This window comes from Diadema setosum, chromosome 19, assembly GCF_964275005.1.
Source record: "Diadema setosum chromosome 19, eeDiaSeto1, whole genome shotgun sequence".
NCBI classification, from domain to species: Eukaryota; Metazoa; Echinodermata; class Echinoidea; order Diadematoida; family Diadematidae; genus Diadema; species Diadema setosum.
In genome coordinates this window covers 26,420,278-26,443,426 of record NC_092703.1, presented here as the reverse complement: position 1 = coordinate 26,443,426, position 23,149 = coordinate 26,420,278, and the positions used below count along the sequence as shown (strand labels likewise).

At 39.8% G+C, this 23,149-nt stretch overlaps 1 protein-coding gene across 1 annotated transcript in view; it reads right to left on the bottom strand.

Annotated features, from left to right (window-relative positions):
- LOC140242385 (midasin-like) overlaps positions 1-21,760 on the bottom strand; it is a 133,745-nt gene extending 111,985 nt beyond the window's left edge. Inside the window, exons 1-10 of the mRNA XM_072322122.1 lie at positions 21,653-21,760; positions 18,267-18,490; positions 9,036-9,108; positions 8,496-8,629; positions 7,609-7,716; positions 6,586-6,769; positions 4,609-4,818; positions 4,097-4,168; positions 2,185-2,348; positions 1,690-1,804 (exon numbers count right to left, since the gene is read on the bottom strand). Coding sequence (XP_072178223.1) covers positions 1,690-1,804; positions 2,185-2,348; positions 4,097-4,168; positions 4,609-4,818; positions 6,586-6,769; positions 7,609-7,716; positions 8,496-8,629; positions 9,036-9,108; positions 18,267-18,490; positions 21,653-21,760 — 1,392 coding nt within the window. The remainder of the gene's footprint in view (positions 1-1,689; positions 1,805-2,184; positions 2,349-4,096; positions 4,169-4,608; positions 4,819-6,585; positions 6,770-7,608; positions 7,717-8,495; positions 8,630-9,035; positions 9,109-18,266; positions 18,491-21,652) is intronic.
- Positions 21,761-23,149: the final 1,389 nt, after the last annotated feature.

Here is a 23,149-nt window from a genome sequence, read left to right as displayed (position 1 = left end):
GCCATAATGCATGATTCTCCCAATAGGTGTATGGTACAATGTCTTCACAATGTGTTATGACAGTTTCACAAAACTGACAAAATATTGAAATGACAGGTTTGTCAGAAATATCTTGAATGTTCAACTTTCCTTGAACTAGGTTTGCTATAATTGTCTAAGAGTGCAGGTACCTGTATTTGGGGGATTGAGAACTTTTACTTGACTTCTGACGTACCCTTTTTTAAGTTTATGCATTGAGTAATTTTCAAGGTATGAAGAAAGAGTGTAATTACAGTATAAAATATATATATATTTGCATTTAAACCTGACCTTTGACCCTTAACGTTTGACCTTCTGGCTGGAAATTTCTCAGAGAATCTCCATTAGGGAATACATGTATATATCAAGTTTTAGTTTTAAAAATAATAATGTAAGCATTGCATATGATGTACTAGTATATGAGGGAAATAGTAACATTTTGAGGAGTTGACCTTGACCTTTGACCCCCTGACTAGTGACCCATGATCCCTACATTCCCTAAAAAATCCCTGCCAGTCAGTACATGTGTATGTACCAAGTTCCATGAAGATACATTGAACCATTTGCAAGAAAAGTGAAATTGTAACATATTCACCTAACCTTTGACCTTTTGACCTTTGACCTTATGACATGAAACTCTCTCTGGAGAATCTTTATGCAGTAGTACATGTCCACAATAAGTTTCAAGATAATACCTTCGGGCATTGCATGGATATGGGGAAATAGCAATGTTTTTAGCAATTGACCTTGACCTTATGACCTTTGACCTCTTGCCAATGTCACTAAAATCTACTCAACTAATTGCCCCATCATACATCATCCTTGGACCAAGTTTGGTAAAAGCTGCTTCATCCAGTTTAGAGTTATCACGTAAACAGATAAATTTTAGGATTTGACCTTGATCTTTGACCTTTGACCTCTGCCCAATTTCACTCAAAACCTAATCAAGTAATTGTCCCATCATACATCATCCTCAGACAAATTTTGGTGAAATTTGCTGAATCCAGTCTTGAGTTATCGCGTAGACAGATACAATTTAATGATTTGACCTTGACTTTTGACCTTTGACCTTTGGCCGATTTCACCCAAAATCTAATCAATTAATTGCCCCATCACACTTTATACTTGGACCAAGTTTGGTAAAATTCCAGTCAATATTACTCAAGTTATCGCGTAAACGAATGCGGACGGACGTACGTACGTACGGACGGACGTACGTACGTACGTACGGACGTACGGACGGACGGACGGACAACCCGAAAACATAATGCCTCCGGCACCACTTCGTGGCGGAGGCATAAAAATATATACAGTGGACTCCCATTATAACAAAGTCCTCGGGATCGCCAGTTTTCTTTCGTTATATCGAAATTTTGTTATAACCGAACAAATAAACAATACAAATACATAGAGCCGATAAAGTTGCAAGTCCGAATTTTCATTTCGTTGTCACCGGAATTCGTTATAACTGTGTTCGTTATATCGGGAGTGCACTGTAGCGCAATGTAAAGGAGAAAGAATTTGGCATGTGACCCAACACACTGTGACATCATCCTGACATCATCCACTGGATGATTTATAATTCAGCTGCCATCACAAAATCAAACTTCTCTAATATGAAGAGGAGCTTGTCAGAGAGGGAAGTTAACAATCTCTGTCATCACACAATACCTGATGGAGCTCATCCCGTGAGAGGGGTTCCACATGGACTCGTGTCCACAGTTGGTCCAGCATTGCACCATGGGATACCTGTTGTCTGTACAGGCCTCCACTGCTGCTTAGCAACCTAAATGACAAGAAGTTGAGTTTTAGAATAGCTACCATTGTGTCAACATACTTTTTGTGCCTGCACTAACTTGGACTGACATTTTAGTTAATATTTGGAAACATTTAACAGGTTCGAATTTTTTTAGACTTTCAGACTTTTGAAGTTTCAAATGTATTGTCAGAGCAGACATACAGATCAAAACCAGATATATGCAAATTTGAGGTTATGATGTCGTGACATGTTCTTCCTAAGCCCCTCCCCCATGTGTGATTAACTACAGTGTACATAAAAGTAGAATGTTTCAGACTAACTCCTAGATCACTACACTTCTGTCTGATCAGATTTCATATTAGCTCTTGGTAATGGCAAACAGATCTTGTCAGGATCGGCGGGCAAACCTCTGGGTGGCAAAGAGGCGGAATCCGGGCGCAGCTTTGATGACATTCCCGTGGCCGGGCACGGAGAGCGTCCTCGACTCGAGCAGCGGGAGGAGGACAGAGATGACGTCCATGGGAGCATAATCGATGTCCTCCAGAAGTATCCAGTGGCCCTGCCTGACGGCCTGTGGACAAAAATTCGACTTGAGAATTCAAACGATGGAAAAGCAAAGGGGTGATGGCTCATCAAACTCGGAAGATAAAAAGACAAAAAGCGTTTAAAAGCACTTTTCTACAGTAGTCTTCAGCAAAACAGCAATGGTGACAGAGAAAATGCAAACTTCTTTCATTTGTAGGTTCATCAGTGCATTTTCTTGTTGCTTGTTTTTGTTGTTGTTTTGACAACTGCAGAAAATGTACAGTAAATGTGAATTACTTGGCAGTGCGATGGTTACAAAATTTTCCCGCACTGCAGAACTAACATGGCAATAAGGTGTGCACATATTTCTGAAAGAAGGCAAAATCTGTACAGAAATACTCTCATCCACTAGATTATGATCAATTTATTACTGTTTTAGTAATATTTGCAGGGGGACTTTCTACGCTTACCGGATTACACAAGCGGGTAGGGGCAAATGTATTGAAATGTGCACACTAATCAATGTGTCTGAAAATTAAGCGAAAAAGAAAAACACCAACAAAAGAATACAAATGAGACAAAACTACTCTATTCTGATCTACTCAACTCTAGGCTTTGGTCAGAGTACAGCATCTTCAGGTGGACACACACTCACACACACACACACATTTACATATAAACAAACACTATACACTCTGAAGACTTGATATGAAACACATACAGGTTTAAAATCGGCATGCACACACAAATACAATTGCAAATGGAGCACGAATAATCGAAATCACAACATGAAAAAAGGATATAAGGGACCAGCAAAGGGCTGCAAACCACTACAGATAGAAAAAGAAATACTCATGCATACTGACATACATCTCTAAAGACAAAATTCATATCTTGGTTCCTAAAGGGGAAAATAGTGCATACTGAAATAAATCAAATTGATTTTTAAACATTTCAGCAAATACTTTTCTATCTAAAAATATATCAATTTTTAATGAGAAAAAGGGAATATAAAATATTGTAAAAACACACTATCGTAAAATCCCACTCACAGCAAGTCCACAATAATGAAACATCACGCTTGCGAAATACAGTCCAACCTCAGTTATCTAGCCATGTCAGCACCAGTGGCTATCCAGATGAGAGACATTGCCAGATACATGTCAGCTAGATTTGCCAAAGTCCAACGCTTGCTGGCAAGTTGTGTTGGGCTAAACACAATGCCTAGTCAATTTGCTTTTACTATCAGTGACTTTATACATGCATATTTGCATCCGCCTCAGTTAAAATCATGTGGATATAAAACAAAATGCCTCTTCTTACATGCCTTATGCTTTTTGCGGTTGCTGAGAAGCACAGCTCATAAAACCTGGGAGGTCTCTCTCTACCTTCATTCTCACTGATCAGATCATCAGACAAGAGGCACGCTTTTCCCTCCTACTAAAAGTAATTTAGTTGGTATGACGTCACATCAAATCGTAGTGATCAGAGTTTTTGTGCCGACATTCCAATAGCCTCGTATCTGCAAGAGATTTGCTGTTTTGTAGTTGGTCTTACTTAATACGCCGTTGAGGACTAGTTCCAAGTATTCTAGGCCTGGGGTAAATGGGAAATGCATGTTATGGGAAAATCAGCCTGTCTTCAACCAATTGAATTTCACACTGAAAATGTACGAATATGTGAAAGATAATCATGCGCAAGACCAAGTCTGGATATTGGCGTGATCCAGAAAAGTGATGGCCAGATAAGAGAGGTCGGACTCTACACGCCGTAAAACTAAGTTATTCTGCTTGCCTGCGTCAATGCACCTGGCTGCCATACAAACTCCCCCGGGATGTCTGTGCATCGGTAGGTACCGAGCAGTGCCTAAGAAAAAATATCACCTTGAAAGTTGAGATATCCATTGAACAAAACACACTGAAAGGTAATAAACATATTTTAGTCTTTCACAAGCACATGACAAGGACATTGAGATCATGCATAAACACAGTGCCTTCACATATTTATAACAGTCAGTAGGTTCCCACCACCGTTTGCACAGAAAACAGAGGAATTGCAAAAAAAAAAAATACAAATAAGCATCTCATTAGCAGGTCCATATTCCTATAAATGTATTGACATAAAACAGATTAAAATAATTCCCCCCATATGAAACTTTGTCTACAAACCAAATGGGTCAAAGGACAAATATTCAGATGAATTTCACAATAAAACACAAGCACAACATTAGCAAAGTGGTGATGCACATTTATAGTAATATACTGATCTGTGAGTAATATGCCATAGAAAAGCAACAGGAATTTCACCTTGCTGTCTGTTTGGTCTCCAAGCTGGACCTTGGTGAGGGAGGGGGGACCAGTGCGCCCCGTCTCAGCTGCGAGGTGCTCCACCAGGGCGGTCTTGCCACACCCAACGGGTCCCTCCAGCAGGACGGCCCTGGACGTGGACACAGCCAGGGCAAGGCTGCGCAGGTTCCTGCTGGTACTGGGCACTGGGACCAGACGGTGGGAGGGGCTCTGTGATCAGATGGACAAGATATGTGGCAGAATTTAGATGCATTTATTTTGACTCTTGCTTGCATTGTACCGATGACATCATAAGTTTGTTCATTTTAGATTGTTAAAATAATAATAATAATTTGACAAATTTGTATAGCGCATCTACTATGTAAATATACTCTAATGCGCTGTGATGCAACAGAGCTCCTGACATTGTTACTGATTAGACACACAAAAAACAAATAACAAATTAATCAAAGGCTTCTGAAAAAAAAAAGGGTAAGTCTTCAACAAAGACTTGAAGACAGCAAGTGAGGGACCTTCCTCATTTTCTCAGGTAATTTATTCTAAAGTTGTGGAGCAGCACAACTGAAGGCACAATCCCCCAAAGTTACTTTTGTTTTTAACCCTAACTTACCTGGGGGGGGGGCCATAATGGCCCCCCCTCGACAAATTCCGCGACCATTCCGGCGCGCAAAATTTTTTGATCGCGCCACTCGCTGACTTCTTACTTTCAAGTCTCGCGCAACTTTTGAGACCAAACTTGTTGCGCCCGGGCATACCGTTGCGAAGCCACGCCCCTTCAAAAAATTTTCGTCAACCCCAAAATTGCTCAAAAACGTAATTTTGTGTACAAAGTCAATACACATTGTGTTTTTTCAATTAATTCATATAAAGATTCATATTTTTAATTTTAATGGCTGAAATCAATTCATTTTAGTATAATTATGCTTCAAAAAATGTGTATGACAAATTCTGCTGAAAAAAAACAACAAAAACAAAAGTTCCAAAAAACTAAGAAATACATAAAGAATTGATAAAGCAATAAAAAACATAAGAAATTAATTTTGATACTGATTTTTTTTTACGCACAAATGTTCGGAATGTCACTAGGAATATTTACACCAAAAATCAGCATTCCATAAGCTTTTATAAGCCAATTACTGACGAAAATTAAGTTTTTTGCATATATTTGCATAATTAATTAATTCAAAATAGAAAATGCAAATTTTTTGAAAATTTAACTGAACAGTCTTGTAGACTACATCCGGCTTTATGTTCATGCAAAATTTTTGCGGCGATTGCGCGATCAACGGCCGAGATCTGAAGGGGAGCCATAATGCCCCCCCCCCCCCCCCCCCCCGGAATTCAAGCTAGCTAAATAGCCCAGGTAAGTTAGGGTTAAGTGAGGTTGCCTTAGAAGCAACTTTATGTTGTTAAGTTTTTTGAAAAATTTCTACACACAGTGAAGGTGATATTCAAGGAGAATATGAAATATCTTATAGACCTGGCAGCATGAGAGAAATATGGAATGGGAAGGCTGGCCCAGCTCTGATGTAATTGACAATTCTTCTACAGAATTGTGTAAAGCTGTATTACTGATCTATAAAGTAAGCACACACACAGTCAAAGAATCTCGACTAAAGTCAACCGTTACCGATGAACGTTCGCTTCGATGCACATACAGAGGTACTGTACATGTATTCATTCATGGTGCTATATGATGTGGTTTTCGAATAAACCCCTCTGGACAACAAATAAGATTGATTCCATCGAGCAGCCCATGTCTCCCCACTACACCAGGGGGCTGTTTCATAAAACTTGTCATCAGTGACAAGTTGTCATAGATGTGACAAGATACTGAAATCCTTGCATCTGATCGGCTGAGAGCAAATTTGTCGTAGAAATGTGGCAGCTGTCACTGATGACAAGTTTCATGAAACGGGCCCCAGGTGTGTGTTGAAACAAGGAACAGAATAGCAATGTTACTCAGGACTTTCTTACCTTTCCTCTACCTTGTCCAACAAGCTTGGGAAGCAGGACGCCGTGAACAGACACGACGGCATCACTGAAGCTCTGTGCAGACATCAGATGGTGACCAGTGTCCATCTCTGTTTCCTGCCTTTCTTCATCTGATGTTAAGTCCTCTAACACAAGACTTGGTGCTTTCATGCTATCTTGTGCATCACTACCAAAGGAAGAAACAAACAAATAAACAAATAATTACATGAAAAGAGGAGCAATGAACCTCCGTATTAATCTGCGTATTAACTATAGTACACTTTTTCTTTTCCTTGCCATGGACTACCCTCAAAATGGGGGATGCATTTTATACATGGTTCTTTTTCTTTTTCTCCTACTTGCACAGAACAAATGTGTCCAGTCAATAGCTTTCGCTCATGATTGCTGGTACATGTACATCGGCCGAACCATAAAGGGTTAACATCATTGCCCATTTTCTGGTGCAGGTACATATCGGGCAGGCCACTTCATTGGGTTTGCACCCTGCTGCTAGTTTTAGCAGAAGTGTAACTGGTAGCATTCTGGACAATATGCACATCAAACTGACACCAGTAAAATATACAGTACATTGTTTCCTTTCTTGTGATCTTACTTCGCATTAAGTCATTAGCATCTTCATTGACAAAAAAAAAAAAAAAAAATGTTTGAAAACCATCTACAACACAAAAATTCTTGGGAAATTCTTTGCCATAACACCATCTACCTGTTTAGTTACCGCTGCCAGCAGTCCTGGCTGACAAGCCCATAGTTCAACATAAAGGTAAAATAACTAACTAAAAAACTATGTGTACACCCTTTGTACTTGATGGATCATTACTAATTACTGCATTATCCATCAAAATGAAAGCATGAATACACCTCAATGCAACTACAAAATATAAATGAAAACTCTCAGAATCAGTCTCACCTTTAACAACCCCTCTTTTGTTTCGACTACACCAAGAGATAATACATAATGACAAGATTGACAGCATTCATGATCAGAACAATGTTTTCATTTTCTACCTTATCTGGTGGTGACGAATCTCTTCCTCCTTGAAGAGAGAGTGGAAGAAGTTCTGGCGACACTGGCCGCCCATCCTGGAGATGAGCGCAACAGTGCAAGTGGCGTGCCTGAGAGAGAAAATCCAGTTTGCTGCCGTTAAATAACAAAAATATCACATAAAACTGACTGCGAGTAAGACTTGTGCTCTGATTAAGAAACGCCCCTGACTAAAAAGAGGTCAAAAGTTTACAATGTTAGGAGGCTGGCCAGAGTGTGACTAGGACTATCACATCTGCAGACAACATGAAATGCTGCCTAGCAGCAAATCCTGAGCTACTGTTGAACATGTGCGTTCACACACACAGTTTTTACAATTGGTGAAAGATTTGTCGTATGGCAAAGTTTTGTTGAAAATTTGTGGAATTTTCGTTTTTGCAGTTCTCAGTTTCCATGAACACTCAATGATGACTTTGTCCCTGTTGAGTGATACCGTTAAAGTGATACAAGTAATATGCACTGGAATTGATGCCAACATCAGTGTACTATAGCAGTATTTATACATGTACAAAATACGAGTCCCAATAACATGTAAATCAGTTTATTCTTTCACTCAATTTCATCTCGCAGACTGCAATACAGCACAGTCACTTAATAGAATACTTTAATGTCAGGTCCTATGGAAAAAAATGTTTAAACCTTTCCCAAAGCAGGAAAATCAAACATTTCTTTTGTGACTGACTTCTCAATGTATCACTTTGACACACAAGATCTGACAAATTAGCAAAGCATTTCAAGGCTATTGAGAGGATTACAAAAATACAAGGGCTGCAGGTAGTAATAGTCAAGTATTCCGTGAGGCGAATCAAGCTACAAAAAACTGGGTGTGGTCAGCAGATTTTGTCGATACCATCTAGTTTCGGCATCTTTTGATCCGAGTAGAGTCAGGAAAGGGCTCCAGTCCCACTGGCCAGCATATGCCTCCGGGGAGTGCTCCACTAGGCGTCTGGTTGTAATGGCAACATTCCTGGTGGCGTCACCTGTCTGCTCAAACAAAAAGAACATGGGGTCATCACTTAGAGGAAGAACAACCTGCACTGAAAATGGCTGGGTAATTGTAGATATGGAAATATTTCGTTCATAGTCATGCAATATCTTAATATGGTCCAGTAGCAGAGGCATTCTTGGCTCAAAAATTCTCTCTACCTCATGCTCTCTTATCACTTATATAGAAACAAAACAAAATAAAACAAAACAAAAAACAAAACAAAACAAATTGAGCTGATTGGGTAAAGCTATTAAATACAACCAACCCACTGTCAACCACACCAAGTACAATCAGAGTCATAACCTAACAAGAACACACACACCCACACACATAAGCACACATGAATACAAACAAATTATGCAAAAGTCTAAAGAGGGAAACTGTAATTCCTTCAGTTTGTACCTTGCCCTTTGTTTTGGATTGCAAGAGTCTCTCAAACACTGGCGGTGCTGTCTGCAGGTATTTCTGGATAAATCTGAAAAAATATATACAAAATGCTGTATATACATTACCTGGGTTTGCATTTTCAAACAGTGCTCATGTCACTCAAAATAAATCGAACACCGACAAAGACATGACATCACTATAAAGATAGAAGTAAATTTCTATCCGGTGAAAACACTTTACACTCACTGCATTGAAAGTTTTCATTTCATAACTTACCTGTGTAGCTTCAAATCTAACAGCATTTCTGCAAACCATTTACTTATGGACAACATACAGTGTATGATTTAGATTCTATCCTTGACACTATAACAGTGGGGGAAAGAAGTATCAAATCTGCCACAAAGCAAAACAAGGAAAATAATTTACACAGAGTCCTTTGCCCTGAGGCACAAGGTACACTAAGGGAAGATTTTATTGTGCCAAATTATTCATAATCCACACTAAGCAAAAATAACATTTCAGTTCAGGGCAAGTCCAAGATAACGCGCACGTTACGTATGGGACATTCAGAGACTTTTATGACCTGAAAATAGTGTTAATGGCTATTACGGAATGAGGGAAATTCGTGACATGGAATCATTTCACCATCACACGAAAACTTAAAGTTGTAACAACTTTATTCCTCCCTCTGGATTCCTCGGACGGCATGGTCCCAGCGTCACTTGAAAATGAGCCATCTTGACTTTTTACAATGGGCCAAACAGGCCACACCTCCTTTGTATAAATGCATATTCATGACATATCTCCCCCACAGAAGAAAGTTTGCGTATCTTTGATGGTCAACACTTTCTAACAAAATAAGAAATGAATATGCGCTACTGTATTTAATTTACTTACTTATAACGCAACGTACAACGTATGCATGTGTATACTGGTACTTTCCAGTTGGACTATCAAACCAATAAAATCGTTAGCTAACCCACTAAACTGTGCAGGCTTCAACCGAGCGATTAAACACAAAGAATCGATCGTTCTTTTTAAATCGATTAATTTCGATGATCGATCAACTCTTCACATCGATCTTACATCAGTTGGAAACTATACCCACTATTACATGTATACCGATTCTACTGTAATCGATTATTACCTCGATAATTTCACACAACAATATATAACATCATACCGTTCATACATAACATCATACCGTTCATACATAACATCATACCGTTCATATCATACCGTTCCGCCTTTACACTTTATACAAATGACATCATCAAACTTTCACTGGTTGGTGCAAACGAACACTCATTGTAACGACATTCACATCTATATGAATATTCACGACGGCAATGGCATGCTACGTGCGCGACGGTACCTGTACGCAAGTCGCTTAATGAATATGCAAAAAACGAACGAGAACGGCCTAGCACTTACTACGTTGCTACGCAACAACCTCATTACCTATGTCGGAATGCGGGTACCTCATTAAATATGTTCGCACTCTGAAAACGGATCAACATCCTACCTATACATATAAATACAAGCATTACAGGTGGTTTACAGGGGTGACAAACGTCTGTATGGTTTCCAATGCATTGAGTATCGGTAATCTTCACTCTAAAAAAAACTGAATTGTATGTTCTGTTGCAAAACAATGTCACAATCCTGCACTGAACTATAAACATACAATAAACATTTTGTAGCTGTATACCACAATTTAAATGTGTACAAAACATGCATATATAGTGGTAATGCATTATAACATGATAATTATACCTCATGCATTATGCTTAAAACTTACTGCTCTAAAAGGTACATGTCTGTACAGCTTGTACTTTCACACATGTACTGTACATTTACATAATCATTCATGAAAAATATGAAACATACATTGGAGCAACTGGTTCACTTTGACATTTTCTTGCACACATGTAACTTTCCACAAACTGCTTCTATGAAATACATAGTATGGCTTTCTCTGTATGCATGAAAATATAGCTGTCTATGTATACTATCATTATACACTACACAAAAATAATTCTTTAAACACATGTGATGAGTCAATCTTTTCCAAGCCATAATCTTCCTAACATTCACCTGGAATTATGAAAGATGGTATTTCTTTTAAACACTTTTCGCATAGAATCTTTGACTCATCGTACTGACCTTGTATCAGTATGACAATAGGAAACAGAAAAACATATTTCTGTGACACACCTCAGTACAAATCTTATACACAAAATACACTTTGAATCAACTTCTGACAGCTCAAAAATAAATGATATTTTTGGCACAATTTTGCTTCTATTTTCTTCTTTTTTTTTTCTTAAAGAGAAAACTACCACCTTGAATTTCCAAATGGATGACCTTATGCCACAAATTGTACTAAACAGCATACGCATCCTCTGGTTTTACAAGCAAATGAACTTTGGAAGTTAAAACCTCTTTCTGCATCATAATCTGCATCTTTTCTTCATACATAATTTGGTTGTGAATATATGAACTACTGTATAACTGAATACAACATTCCTTTTGTGGGTTTTTACCTGATTTGACAAAAAGTGAAATCACAAACCATAAACATTTACATCTGTGTAATCCAAAGCTTGTCTTCACAACATGACTATACAATTGTACATCATGCTCATCTTTATGACTGCATGCATAGTCTCACAAAATGATAATGTTGACATATGAATATCAAACAAATTGCACACTTGGTATGCAAAAAAACAAACAAACAAACAAACAAACATGTGTATCATACACCAACACATTCCAGTCTTTTGGAAGTTTGAACAATGTATGAACATTGACTTCCAGCTATTGAGCGTCCAGCGTTGAATTATTTTAACGGCCATTGTCACAATGTTTGTCACAGTTATCAACGTTCATTTTTTCGCTCTTACAGAAGTCTGCGTCCATATCATTTATGCTCTGGAAAGCGCATCAGCGATTATGTTGTCCTTTCCTTTGATGTGAGTCACTTTCAGTCCATATGGCTGCAGAAACAGGCTCCATCGAAAGAGTCTCTGGTTCTTACTGCGAAATCTCTCTAGGAAAGTCAAGGGGTTGTGGTCTGTATATACAGTTACCTCAGGCGAGTTGCTCAGGTACACCTCGAAATGTTGAACTGCTAACACCAGACCCAAGCACTCCTTTTCTATGGTGGAGTATCTCCGCTGATGTCTGTTCAACTTCTTGGAGAAGTAGCTGACAGGTTTCAGGAGACCAGATTTGTCCTTTTGTAGGAGTACAGCTCCAACCCCTACATCGCTGGCATCCACGGCGAGCTGAAAAGGTGTCTCGAAGTTTGGCGCCTCCAGCACTGGATCCGACATCAGCACCGCTTTCAGTCTGTTGAATGCTGTCGCACAGGCTCCTGACCAGTCAAATTTGACCCCCTTCTTGAGAAGGTCCGTCAGCGGGGCTACCACATCACTGAAGTTTGGCACAAATTTACGGTAAAAACCGCACATCCCAAGAAAACGGCGCAGCTCTTTCTTGGAGGAGGGGGAGGGGAAATCTACGATTGCCTGGACTTTGGCACTACGTGGAGACACACTACCTTGACCTATCTCAGACTCTGACAATTGATCAAGCAATATCTCTGGATTAGACATCACCTTGGAATTGTCTACCCTGGGAATCATTCCGGACTTGAGGTCTAATTCAGGCAGACTCTCTGCATCACTGGGTACATCATCCTGTACAATGTACATGAACCGCAGCAAAAACATAAGAGTCATTCATGCTCTTACTACCTGCATCTGTTTCTCCCTGTGCTTCAATCGAAGAAGACTGACTGAAATTTGGCTCAGAAAGAACAGCTTCATCCATACTCTCACTCGTTTCGGCGAGAACTGTACCGCTCAATGTAACTTCAGCTTTATCATCTCCATTCTTGTTCTCTTTTTCTCTCACTGCTTGTGCCCTTGACACTACACACAATGGAACAATACCTGGGATTTCCTGCTCCGAGGTTTCTGTAGCTGAACCACTAACAGGTTGAAAACACACAACGGGTGATGGAACTACCTTACCACCAGCCAAATCATTTCCCAACAAAAGAGATACCTCTCATCGGCAAATTGTCAACAACACCAACTGTCACCAACCCAGACACAAGTTGACTCTTCAACTCAACACTGCACAGCGGGATGGGTTTATATCCCATATTGACATCCTGGATAAGAACCTGTTTGCCACTGAAATCACTTTCATCCAATGACGACTGATCTGCGACGAGAAGAGTTTGTGTGGCCCCTGTATCTCTCAAAATGGTGACAGGAATCTCATCACCCCTACTGAATCTGACCACACCACAGGACACAAAATCCTTGTACCTCTCATCAATCTCATCATCATCTTTCATGCACTGAGTCTGAGTTGCTACACTCTGACTCATTCCATGCACTCCACTTGACACACGTACAAAACCATTTGGCTCTGATTTCTCTTGTTTTCCAGCATTTTTCAGCTTTAGCTTAGGGCACTGAATTTTTACATGTCCCTCAGACTTACAGTAGTAGCAAATGAGCTTTCTTTCATTCCTAACACCACTAGCACTACTCTGCTTAGCACTACCACTTGCTGAATGAGCTTCACCAGACTTCTCTCCCAGAGAAAATTTCCGCCTAACAGGGGGTGACCTCTTCACCTTATGCGTTAGCTCATAACTGTCAGCCACCATCGCAGCAGACTTTACGGTGGATTCCTTCGAGTCGTTTACATGCGTCCGCACGTCAACTGCCATGCCACGTTTGCACTCTTCTAGGAGCATAATTTCTCTCAGAGCCTCGTACGTAAGATCTACCTTCAAAGATCTAATCCAACGATCGAAAGCGACCTCTTTTCTTCTCGCCAATTCAACATGAGTTTCACCTTCGGATCGTCTCATGTTACGAAACTGTTGTCGATATGCCTCTGGCACCTGCTCGTAGGACTGCAAAATCGCATCTTTCATTTTTTCGTAATCGAATGCGTGTTCACAACTCAGAGAGGAGAAAACCGCCTGGGCCTTACCTGTCAACACTTGCTGAACTAACAATGCCCACTCATCATTCGGCCACTCTAATCTCATTGCTATCCTCTCAAATGTGAAGAAGAATGAATCTAAATCCTTCTCATCAAATTTAGGCATCAACTTTGTTCTACTTGCCAAATCAGAACTAATCGACCTCTGACCTCTGTTCTGCATAGAGTCTCTAGCCTGCAAATTTATTGCTTCAAACCGCATCATTTCCAACTCCATTCTCTTTCTTTCCATTTCACGCTCATGCTCTGCTGCTCTGAGCCTATCTCTCCGTTCTTCCAACTCTACCATTTCCTTTTCACTCAATTCATCTCTCTGACTCTGTGATTTAGGCCTACCTTCCCCTTCACTGTCTGACAATTCGACAGGAGGCACAGTGCTTAACTTTGCATGCTTAACTACGGCATCCAGAATCTCTGCTTTACGTGTGCAACCGGTCAAATCTACACTTAGCCTACCAGCTACAATCTTCAAATTATCCTTGACCAGCCCTTTCAACCTGGGCACGGTCAAACCCTGACCGACGAATGCTTCCACATCAAATTCGGCCATGATAACTAGCAGCTGCGTATGCTATGGCTACGTAATACGACCGTACCAAAAATGGCAAAATACACACCACCAAACGCTGTCACAGCAAACGAATGGCAAATTCAGGCGACCACGAATGGGTCCGGGAGATCAAACAAATGATAGTAAACTTAGTCACAAACGTCATCTGCAACAAAGAGGCATACAATCAACTCCAGGTCACCTTACCCTAGAAATGGAGGCAAATTACACCAAACGCCCCAACAACAATTGTCACGCATCATCCAGTGCAGTGACCACAAACGTGACTACAATCTACTCACCGCATCAAAATGCGTAGCTGGGACTAAGCCAACGTCTCCCCAACGACGATACCGTCGACGAACCTCAACATCCAAACACAACATGACTTGAATGTCCAGTTCCTTTGGACAAGCCCCCAATTATTATGGAATGAGGGAAATTCGTGACACGGAATCATTTCACCATCACACGAAAACTTAAAGTTATAACAACTTTATTCCTCCCTCTGGATTCCTCGGACGGCATGGTCCCAGCGTCACTCGAAAATGAGCCATCTTGACTTTTTACAATGGGCCAAACAGGCCACACCTCCTTTGTATAAATGCATATTCATGACATGGCCTTTGATCACATTGAACTTTATCATGGTGATTGATATCTAGGAGAAGTATAATCATGTAAAAGATGGAGAAAAATGACCTTCACAATCATATTCTAGAAGAGAAAATATGTGCCGTTACGTATGGGACCAGAAAAATTTTGGTTTTTTGAACATTTTTTTCAACCTCAAAACTCTACAACTTGTAACTCACTGTGATGAAAGTCACAACACTCAAGATTATCAGAGGTAAGTTTCATGTCATGAGGCAAAAAGCTGTAATTACAGGTTCGAATTAAAGACAGACATGACGTGTTACGTATGGGACAGTTACATTTGTACGTATGGGACACTTTGTCCCCCATTCATTTAGTGTGTGGAGAACCATGTTTATGGGTATTTTGCATAATTATTGAAGTAAAATCAGTTGAAACTACTCAATACTGATCCAGATTGTCAAGGAAACAATATTCCCCAAATATTTACCATCATAATCATATTCAATCATATTTTCATATTTCTATGACCAACCTGAGTGTGCATGCCCCTTGTCCCCCATTCGTTTAGTGTATGGAGAACCATGTTTATGGGTATTTTGCAAATTAATTTTGTAAAATACCCATAAACAAATTTTTGCATTATTATTGAGGTAGAATCAGTTGAAATTACTCAAATACTGATCCAGATTGTCAAGGGAACAATATGCCCCAAATATTTACCATCATAATCTTTAATCATATTCTATATTTTTATGACCAACCTTAGTATGCATGCCCCATATTTTTATCAGGATAGTTACTACTAAAAAATCGAATAGTTAAGTGTTTACTTCCATTGATGAAGGACAGTTTGCCATTCAGTTTCAATAAAAACAACTGGACACAAGAAATATTGAATTTAATAAATATGTAATACCTGCTGCGTGGAACCCCAGTAATCGAGTGGATATACGATGTCTGTCTAGCAATCAGGTCATTGATTCGAGTCACACCTCGATATGTACATTGTATATCCATGATTTTTGTCATGGCTACTACTGAAAACTTAGTAAGGACAATTTGTTTATCACTTGCAATAAAAAAACAATGATACAAAAAACACTAATTTGAAGTAACATCTTCATTATCATCACATACATGTGTTATACAATGCAGCTACAATGTAGCTAGAGCTCTACATGGTGTGGTGAACAGTACCCAATATACTTGTAGTTGAACTGCAATTTTTCAATATGCTTGTGTATTTGGTGTCAGTACCCTTCAAATCAGAGGTCTCTACTTAATAAAGGGACTGTACAGTTCTGGTTCAGATGGGAATTCTGATTTCAACTTTTACAAGATAATTAGCACTTTTTTATGAAATATTTAAATAGCATACAATTCTAAGAGGAATTCAAAGTTAACATGACAAAAATCCGTTTTGAAATGGCTGAGATATCCAGAAACGTGGTGTCCTAACAAGAGGTGGGTCACATTTTTTATTAGGACCACTTCATTTTACTTTTTATTTGTTTTTTGTTGTTGTTGATATCTCAGCCATTTCAAATTGGATCTCCATCAAATAAACTTTGAATTCCTCTAGTCTTAGAATTGTAATGCTCTTTAATAATTCATATAATTGGTTTCCAATCATCTCGTAAAATATATATATTGAAAACTGAATCCCCATTTCTACAAAAACTATACCATCACTTTAATGATGATTTTCATTGTGTATTTTACTACCATCTCCCCCTCCCCCTTTCTGAAAATTATTCAGTCAAGTACATGTATTGTTTCAAGTGTCTATAACTCAAAAGTAGCTGCAAAGTTGGGATGCTTTCTTCAGGATGATTGACCGTTTTTGTACTGAGAGACCCTCCCAGCTAGCTACATGCATTCACATGCAATATATATGAGGATGTACCATACGTAACACATTTGTCCCATACGTAACATTATTAAATTGCCTAATAAAAAATATTTTTTTAATGTTTTTTCTTTTTCTATGGTATTTAACTTCTCTAAACAATAAATTAGAACTTTCCAAAAGGGCATTCAAATAACCTTAGAAATTTCAGAGAAAACCTAAAAAAATGACCTCAATTTGTTACGTATGGGACATCTCATGATAAGACACGAGCTAATTTGCATAATTATTTGCATAATCCCTGAATTTTCATACCAAGTTAAACTATTTGATGAACTTCTTATGTCCACATATTAATCAAATATCATTTGCTTTCCTTTGAATAAATATGAATTTTTATAAATGTCCCATACGTAACGCTGTACTTCACATTTATGCAAATGAAGCCCTTGAAATTTGCATAAATTTACGTAATATCATTTTTTCCTCCATGGAAATCAAAACTTCAACTCATAAGCTTCAAAATGATACCAAATATGTCAATATTGAGCAAAGATGAAATTTTGCCTTCTGAGGGGACCTTATCTTGGACTTGCCCTTCAATATTACAGACTGTCTCACGACTAAAACAAAATGTTAGAAAACTAAGGATTGTTGGTGTAAGACAAACAATATTTCAATGCATTCTTCCAGCCTTTCACAATTTTTTAGCTACTAAACAAATCATACACATTGTGTACCTGCTATCCCAATTTGTTTGTTTACAAACATTTCACCTTATATGAATACTTCCTGTTACACAGGCAAAATCTGGCTTTTGTTCCATGCTAAATAGACTTGGGGGATGAATTAAAGCTCTTTACTAGCAGTAGCCAGACACAAACAATTGCCTCACTGCTAGTAATATCTATACCAATATCAAACATTTACATACGCTACATATAAATCATCATTTCCATTTTACAAATCAAAAATTTAGTTGAAATTTTGTTGTTCTAATGTTTTGATCAATGGTGACCAAATTCATTCTGATGCATTTGTGTTTTCTTGCTGTACCTCATTAAATAAGATTAGAACATTGTCACTGGTTTTAAATGCTGAGGGGAGGGAATGCCATTTGTAAGAAGTTCCCTACCACCAGTGTTGTAAAGGCAGTGTCCTGAGACACTAGCTAGTTAAAGCGTCAGTATTGCATCATGTGTGAACTCACGTGTTGGCATCTGGAAATGAGGCGAGGAGTTCGGCACAGGCGGCACAGAGCTTTTCGTGCCTCTCCAGAGAGAAGCGCTGGGCTAACAAGCGTTGGAAGGCCCTCTCTAGCAGCTCAAGGAGAATTGGAGAAAAGGCCGTCGCTATGGTTACGGTCAGATCTGGAAGGAGCAGGTGGTCACTGAGGCAGTCCAACAGATTTGTTCTGTCTTTAGTTGTCCACACCTAAAGCAAATGACATAACATTATATCAACCAATTATCATGATTACGTTGTACTTGGTAGTCTATGTTAGTGTATTTTGTGTGTGTGTGTTTGGATAACATAAGGACTTTTTTTTTCCAGCAAGCACAAAAGTCAAAATGTTGCATACTTTAATATCACCTCTCGACGCATGGTACAGTTTGTAAGCCAAAGCTGGGAGTCAAGTCCAAGGTGGATCAACTCTGTTCATGTAACTTACAAATTGACAAAACTTTTTTTTTTTAAATCTCACTGCACTAGGCCAGTACGTAGTAATAGTAGTAAAGTTAAGTCTAGACCATAGAGCTGTATTTACATATCGCTAGAGGGCATACTCATTTAAATCGCTGTGATCGCATGGAGAGCTCGCCGCCATTACTAAGAGTGGTAAGTGCATTGGCACGTGCACTGCATCTGCCAAAATTGTGCATGCAGACGATATTGCCAGTGCGTACTTTGGCTTTAAATAATTCTGTATTTTGTATTACAGATTTTCTAACAGCCATTTACGAATAATATGAGAATTAATATCCCATGACAAGATTAAATGCATAGAATATATGCTCTGTAGTACATGTATTCATTTGTGTGATATGCTCAGGACTTTGTGTGTGTGTGTTGTGTGTGAGAGAGAGAGAGATAGTGTGTGTGTGTGTGTGTGTGTTTGTGTGTGCAGGCATATTCACTATGTCCTGGCATTCAAATTATTGTATTCCTAATTAAGGTTGAGATGGGGGCCTTCAGTAAGTGTGTGTAAGAGTGTGTGTGTGTGTGTGTGTGTGTGTGTGTATTTGTGTTTGTTATGGATGTGTATGTGTGTGTGTGTAGGCCTACTTGTGTTTGTTATGGATGTGTATGTGTGTGTATTTATGTTTGTTAGGTATCCATTATGTTTGTGTCACCCGTGCGCGCACGCGTGCGAGTGTGTGTGTGTGTGTGTGTGTGTGTACAAGTAATGATCCTTTTATCTCAGAATACACCAAATTCACTCTGAAGCTACCTTTTTTCAAGCAGCCTAGCTACTTCTGTAAAAGTATGGCCTTTTCCTCTGATTTCAGCGATTTTGCTACCCTTTTCACTATACGCGCGTACATTGCCCGTCCGTGAAAAACAACCCCTTTTACACGCATTGTTTATACAGGACTTGTAAATGTAATGGCAGTGTCCCCATGCAGGGCTGTAGGTATGGGGGATCTTCCCCCCCCCCCCCCAAAAAAAAAATAATAATAACAATAATAATAATAATAATAATAATAATTGTATGCCACCATGACCCCCTGGAAAAAAATATGCTGAATAAAAAATAATCACAGTAGCAGATCAGGGTGTTCCCTACAAAATTGTGAGGCCCAGTGCCCTCTACTGGAAAAATCCTAGCTATGCCACTGATTCCCACCCCCGGGGTTACAAATTATCTCCATCAAGTCGCGTTCACCACTCGATCAATCAGAGCTATTAGCTACGTAGCTGCACTTAGAATGTCCGCGATGAACAATCAGCGCTCAGCGTATGAAAATTGATTGAAAATTGACTACTAAGGAGATAATTATTTAGCTTTAATTTACATTAAAAATAGCAATTATATTGCGTTACGCGTGGTTTTGTGAATGAGATTATCGAATTATCACTCAAATCGTTGATTTTCATCGCGGTTGTCAATGCAACGGTACATTGCTAATCAAGTACACAAGCGATTCGCACTGTACTGAAGTTTTGCCACTCTAGTCTTAGTAATGGCGGATCTAGCCCAACCAGACGCTGTTCATACGCTACGCAAATACAGCGTCTGACCAGCGAGCGGGCACCTTCAAAGTGGGGAACCACAACACGACTACAAAACTTATGAAAATTTATACGTTCTTCATATACAATGTACACGTTACCAAACGGTGCTCACGTTAAGTGCATGCTTGTATTACAGAAGGTTCATAAGTCCATTGAGAGCCTTCGTGATAAGTCCGTGGAACCAAAAAATGATACTTTCTGGCGGATTCCCTAACACCGTCGGGGTTCATCGTTGCAGAATTCAAAATGGCGCCTTGATCTCTGCGGAAATCTTTTGCGTGCGTGCGATGCGCTGCTTGAGTGTTGGTGTAGCAGCACGGTCGACAGCGCGACCTTTTGAAAGGGCATTCAGATCATGTGACCTCCCGGATATTGGAAATGGCCTGGCGTGAAAGACAATGTACCGTTCGCGAACCGTTCACACATGCTGCATATAACCATCATTTTAGGTAAGTTATTAAATCTAAATTTCAATATTCATAGCATAGATATGAAGTCTCATTATCATTTTGTTCGTCAGATGAGTTTGAAGTGACCAAAAAATGATCTAAAGTATCAAAATTCACTCCGATCGCATGCAATCGTTGGACCCTCTTCGTGTTTGGAGCTTCGCTGGTACAGCCCTGTCGCGCTACGTATGTACAGCGGCGACTGGGCTGTGTATAGTTATGGCGGATCGTGCTCCATGCGATCACAGTCACAGAGCCTTAACGTGCGCGCGTATGACGAGTCCACACTGGGACCTCCACACTCTAGTAGTACACACAGCTCTATGGTCTAGACCTTCTAGACCAGGTAACTTTAATCAATTCCGGTTTGATAGGACCTCTAGATTCTACTTGTAAATTACTGCTTGTTGAATGTTGTGACTCTCCTGCTGTTTTGGGGCTCAGCTAAACTTTAGTTTAGTTACAGAGCTCGGAGCTGGCTATTCCTTCACACTTGAAGAATTTGTCCCACTAAATGAGATTATATGGCACTATCTATGACACTATGTGACATGACATTGATTGTGGAGATTCATGCTAATAATCTTTACTCCAATAATGGTCGCATCTTTACTCCAATAATGGTTGCATGACGGGTTCGTACTTAAAGTTAATCACACTTTACTCAACGCCGTATGGTGTTCCATCACAATCACTGTAACAGTGTACTACCACTGCACTGCAGCTGGAGGAATGGGTATGGACGTGAACTGGCGTGGCATGACAGCCAGCTGCCTTCGGCCAGCTGCCGGCTACACGAATCGTCAATGAAAGGGTACGGGTTCTCGTTCTAGTTGGCGTACCGTTTGTACCCAGTCGCCAAACCCGTAATAAAGGCACGACACAACTGTTTCTTTCGAGGTGCACTTACCTTGCATTCTGAAGGCAACGCGTCCTCAATAAGATTTAAGTATGACGACTCCGATTTCCTCAAAGTTCGAAGAAATCTTTTCAAGTTGATTTCATGAAGTGAGTCCATGGTGGCGCAGAACGGGCAAGCGAGAGACGTAGTAGACTTCGTTGTTATTCACAGCCTAGCCCCACATGTATCGCGGTAAGAGCGTACAACCAAAGAGATTATATCTCTTTGCGTACAACCCTCTTTGGTACGGTGTGTACAGTGTCAAATTTATGGAACATGTGGCCTACTGCTAAGATGTCGCAATTATTATTTGCAAGCTGCAGTGCTGTAATGGTACTAGTACACGTGCGATGCGAGCACGGTATAGTGTTATGGAGTGCGATACGTTCACAAAATAAATTACGTGGTAAATTTTGTGATGACAGACATACGGACTATAAAATGCTGTCCTTCAAGGCATACTCGTGAAATAGGCCCCACCACTGCGTGTCCGTACAAATACTACGGCGGCTCGCCTGTTTATACTCGTGAATTCAGCCCCACCGTGTGGCGTTCATCGGTAGATAAGCACGGCGGTGGGGCTTTCTCCCACAGTATAATACTCGTGAATGCGGCCCCACCAAACGGCGTTTACGCGAGATGCATACGGCGGTGGGGCCGATTTCCACAGCATAGCATCTTTCGTCCTCCCTTTCTCCCGTTTTTTTCTTTGGTCTTCTACTTTTTATTCTCGGAAGGACTCCTTAATGTCCCTTGACTAATTTAATGGCCAATTTAACCATAAATACAACCCTACCTAACCCTAAACCCTAACCCTAACCGAACCTTGCTTGCTAACGCACGGGTGCACGCGCACTGCGGTGGGGCCTATTTCACGATTTTGCCGTCCTTCAAATTGCACGAGAGTATGCCATATAGTATACCTATGACAACAACTCAACTATTTTTATAAAAAGTGGTTACTTTTTATATTTTTTCTTCTGTACATTTGAAAAAGGACTTCCATATGGTATTATACTTTTCGCGCTCCATAGGTACCTAACAAACGTAACAGGTAAAGTTCAGTGACCTAGTGTCTTGTACGTCCAATCATGTACGTGTAGGCCTACATGATTGGAAAAAACCGATGAGGTTGACATGGTTGAAGAGATTGAGTAACAACAGAGTTATTCCCTTTGATCTACGAGTATGTTCAAAGCCGCCGCTCAAAAATATTTGAAGCATGTGCCAAACAGGATCTGCCACGCCGATACGAAGACAATTGACTTGTGTCTCATTGCATAATCACCAGCCACTTTCAAAGGAAGATATGTCTTTGTGATGGTAATTACTTTTCGCTATCCCTTCTTATAAAAGGTAGGTGGTACAGACAAGAGGATGCGCGAACAGAAATTGAGGGAAAAAATGCTGAAACGAAGATGAAAATTACTCGACTGGGCATACCCGGGCACTAATCTGATGTATCTATCAATAAAGAATTATACTTGAAGATTATTACATATTAGT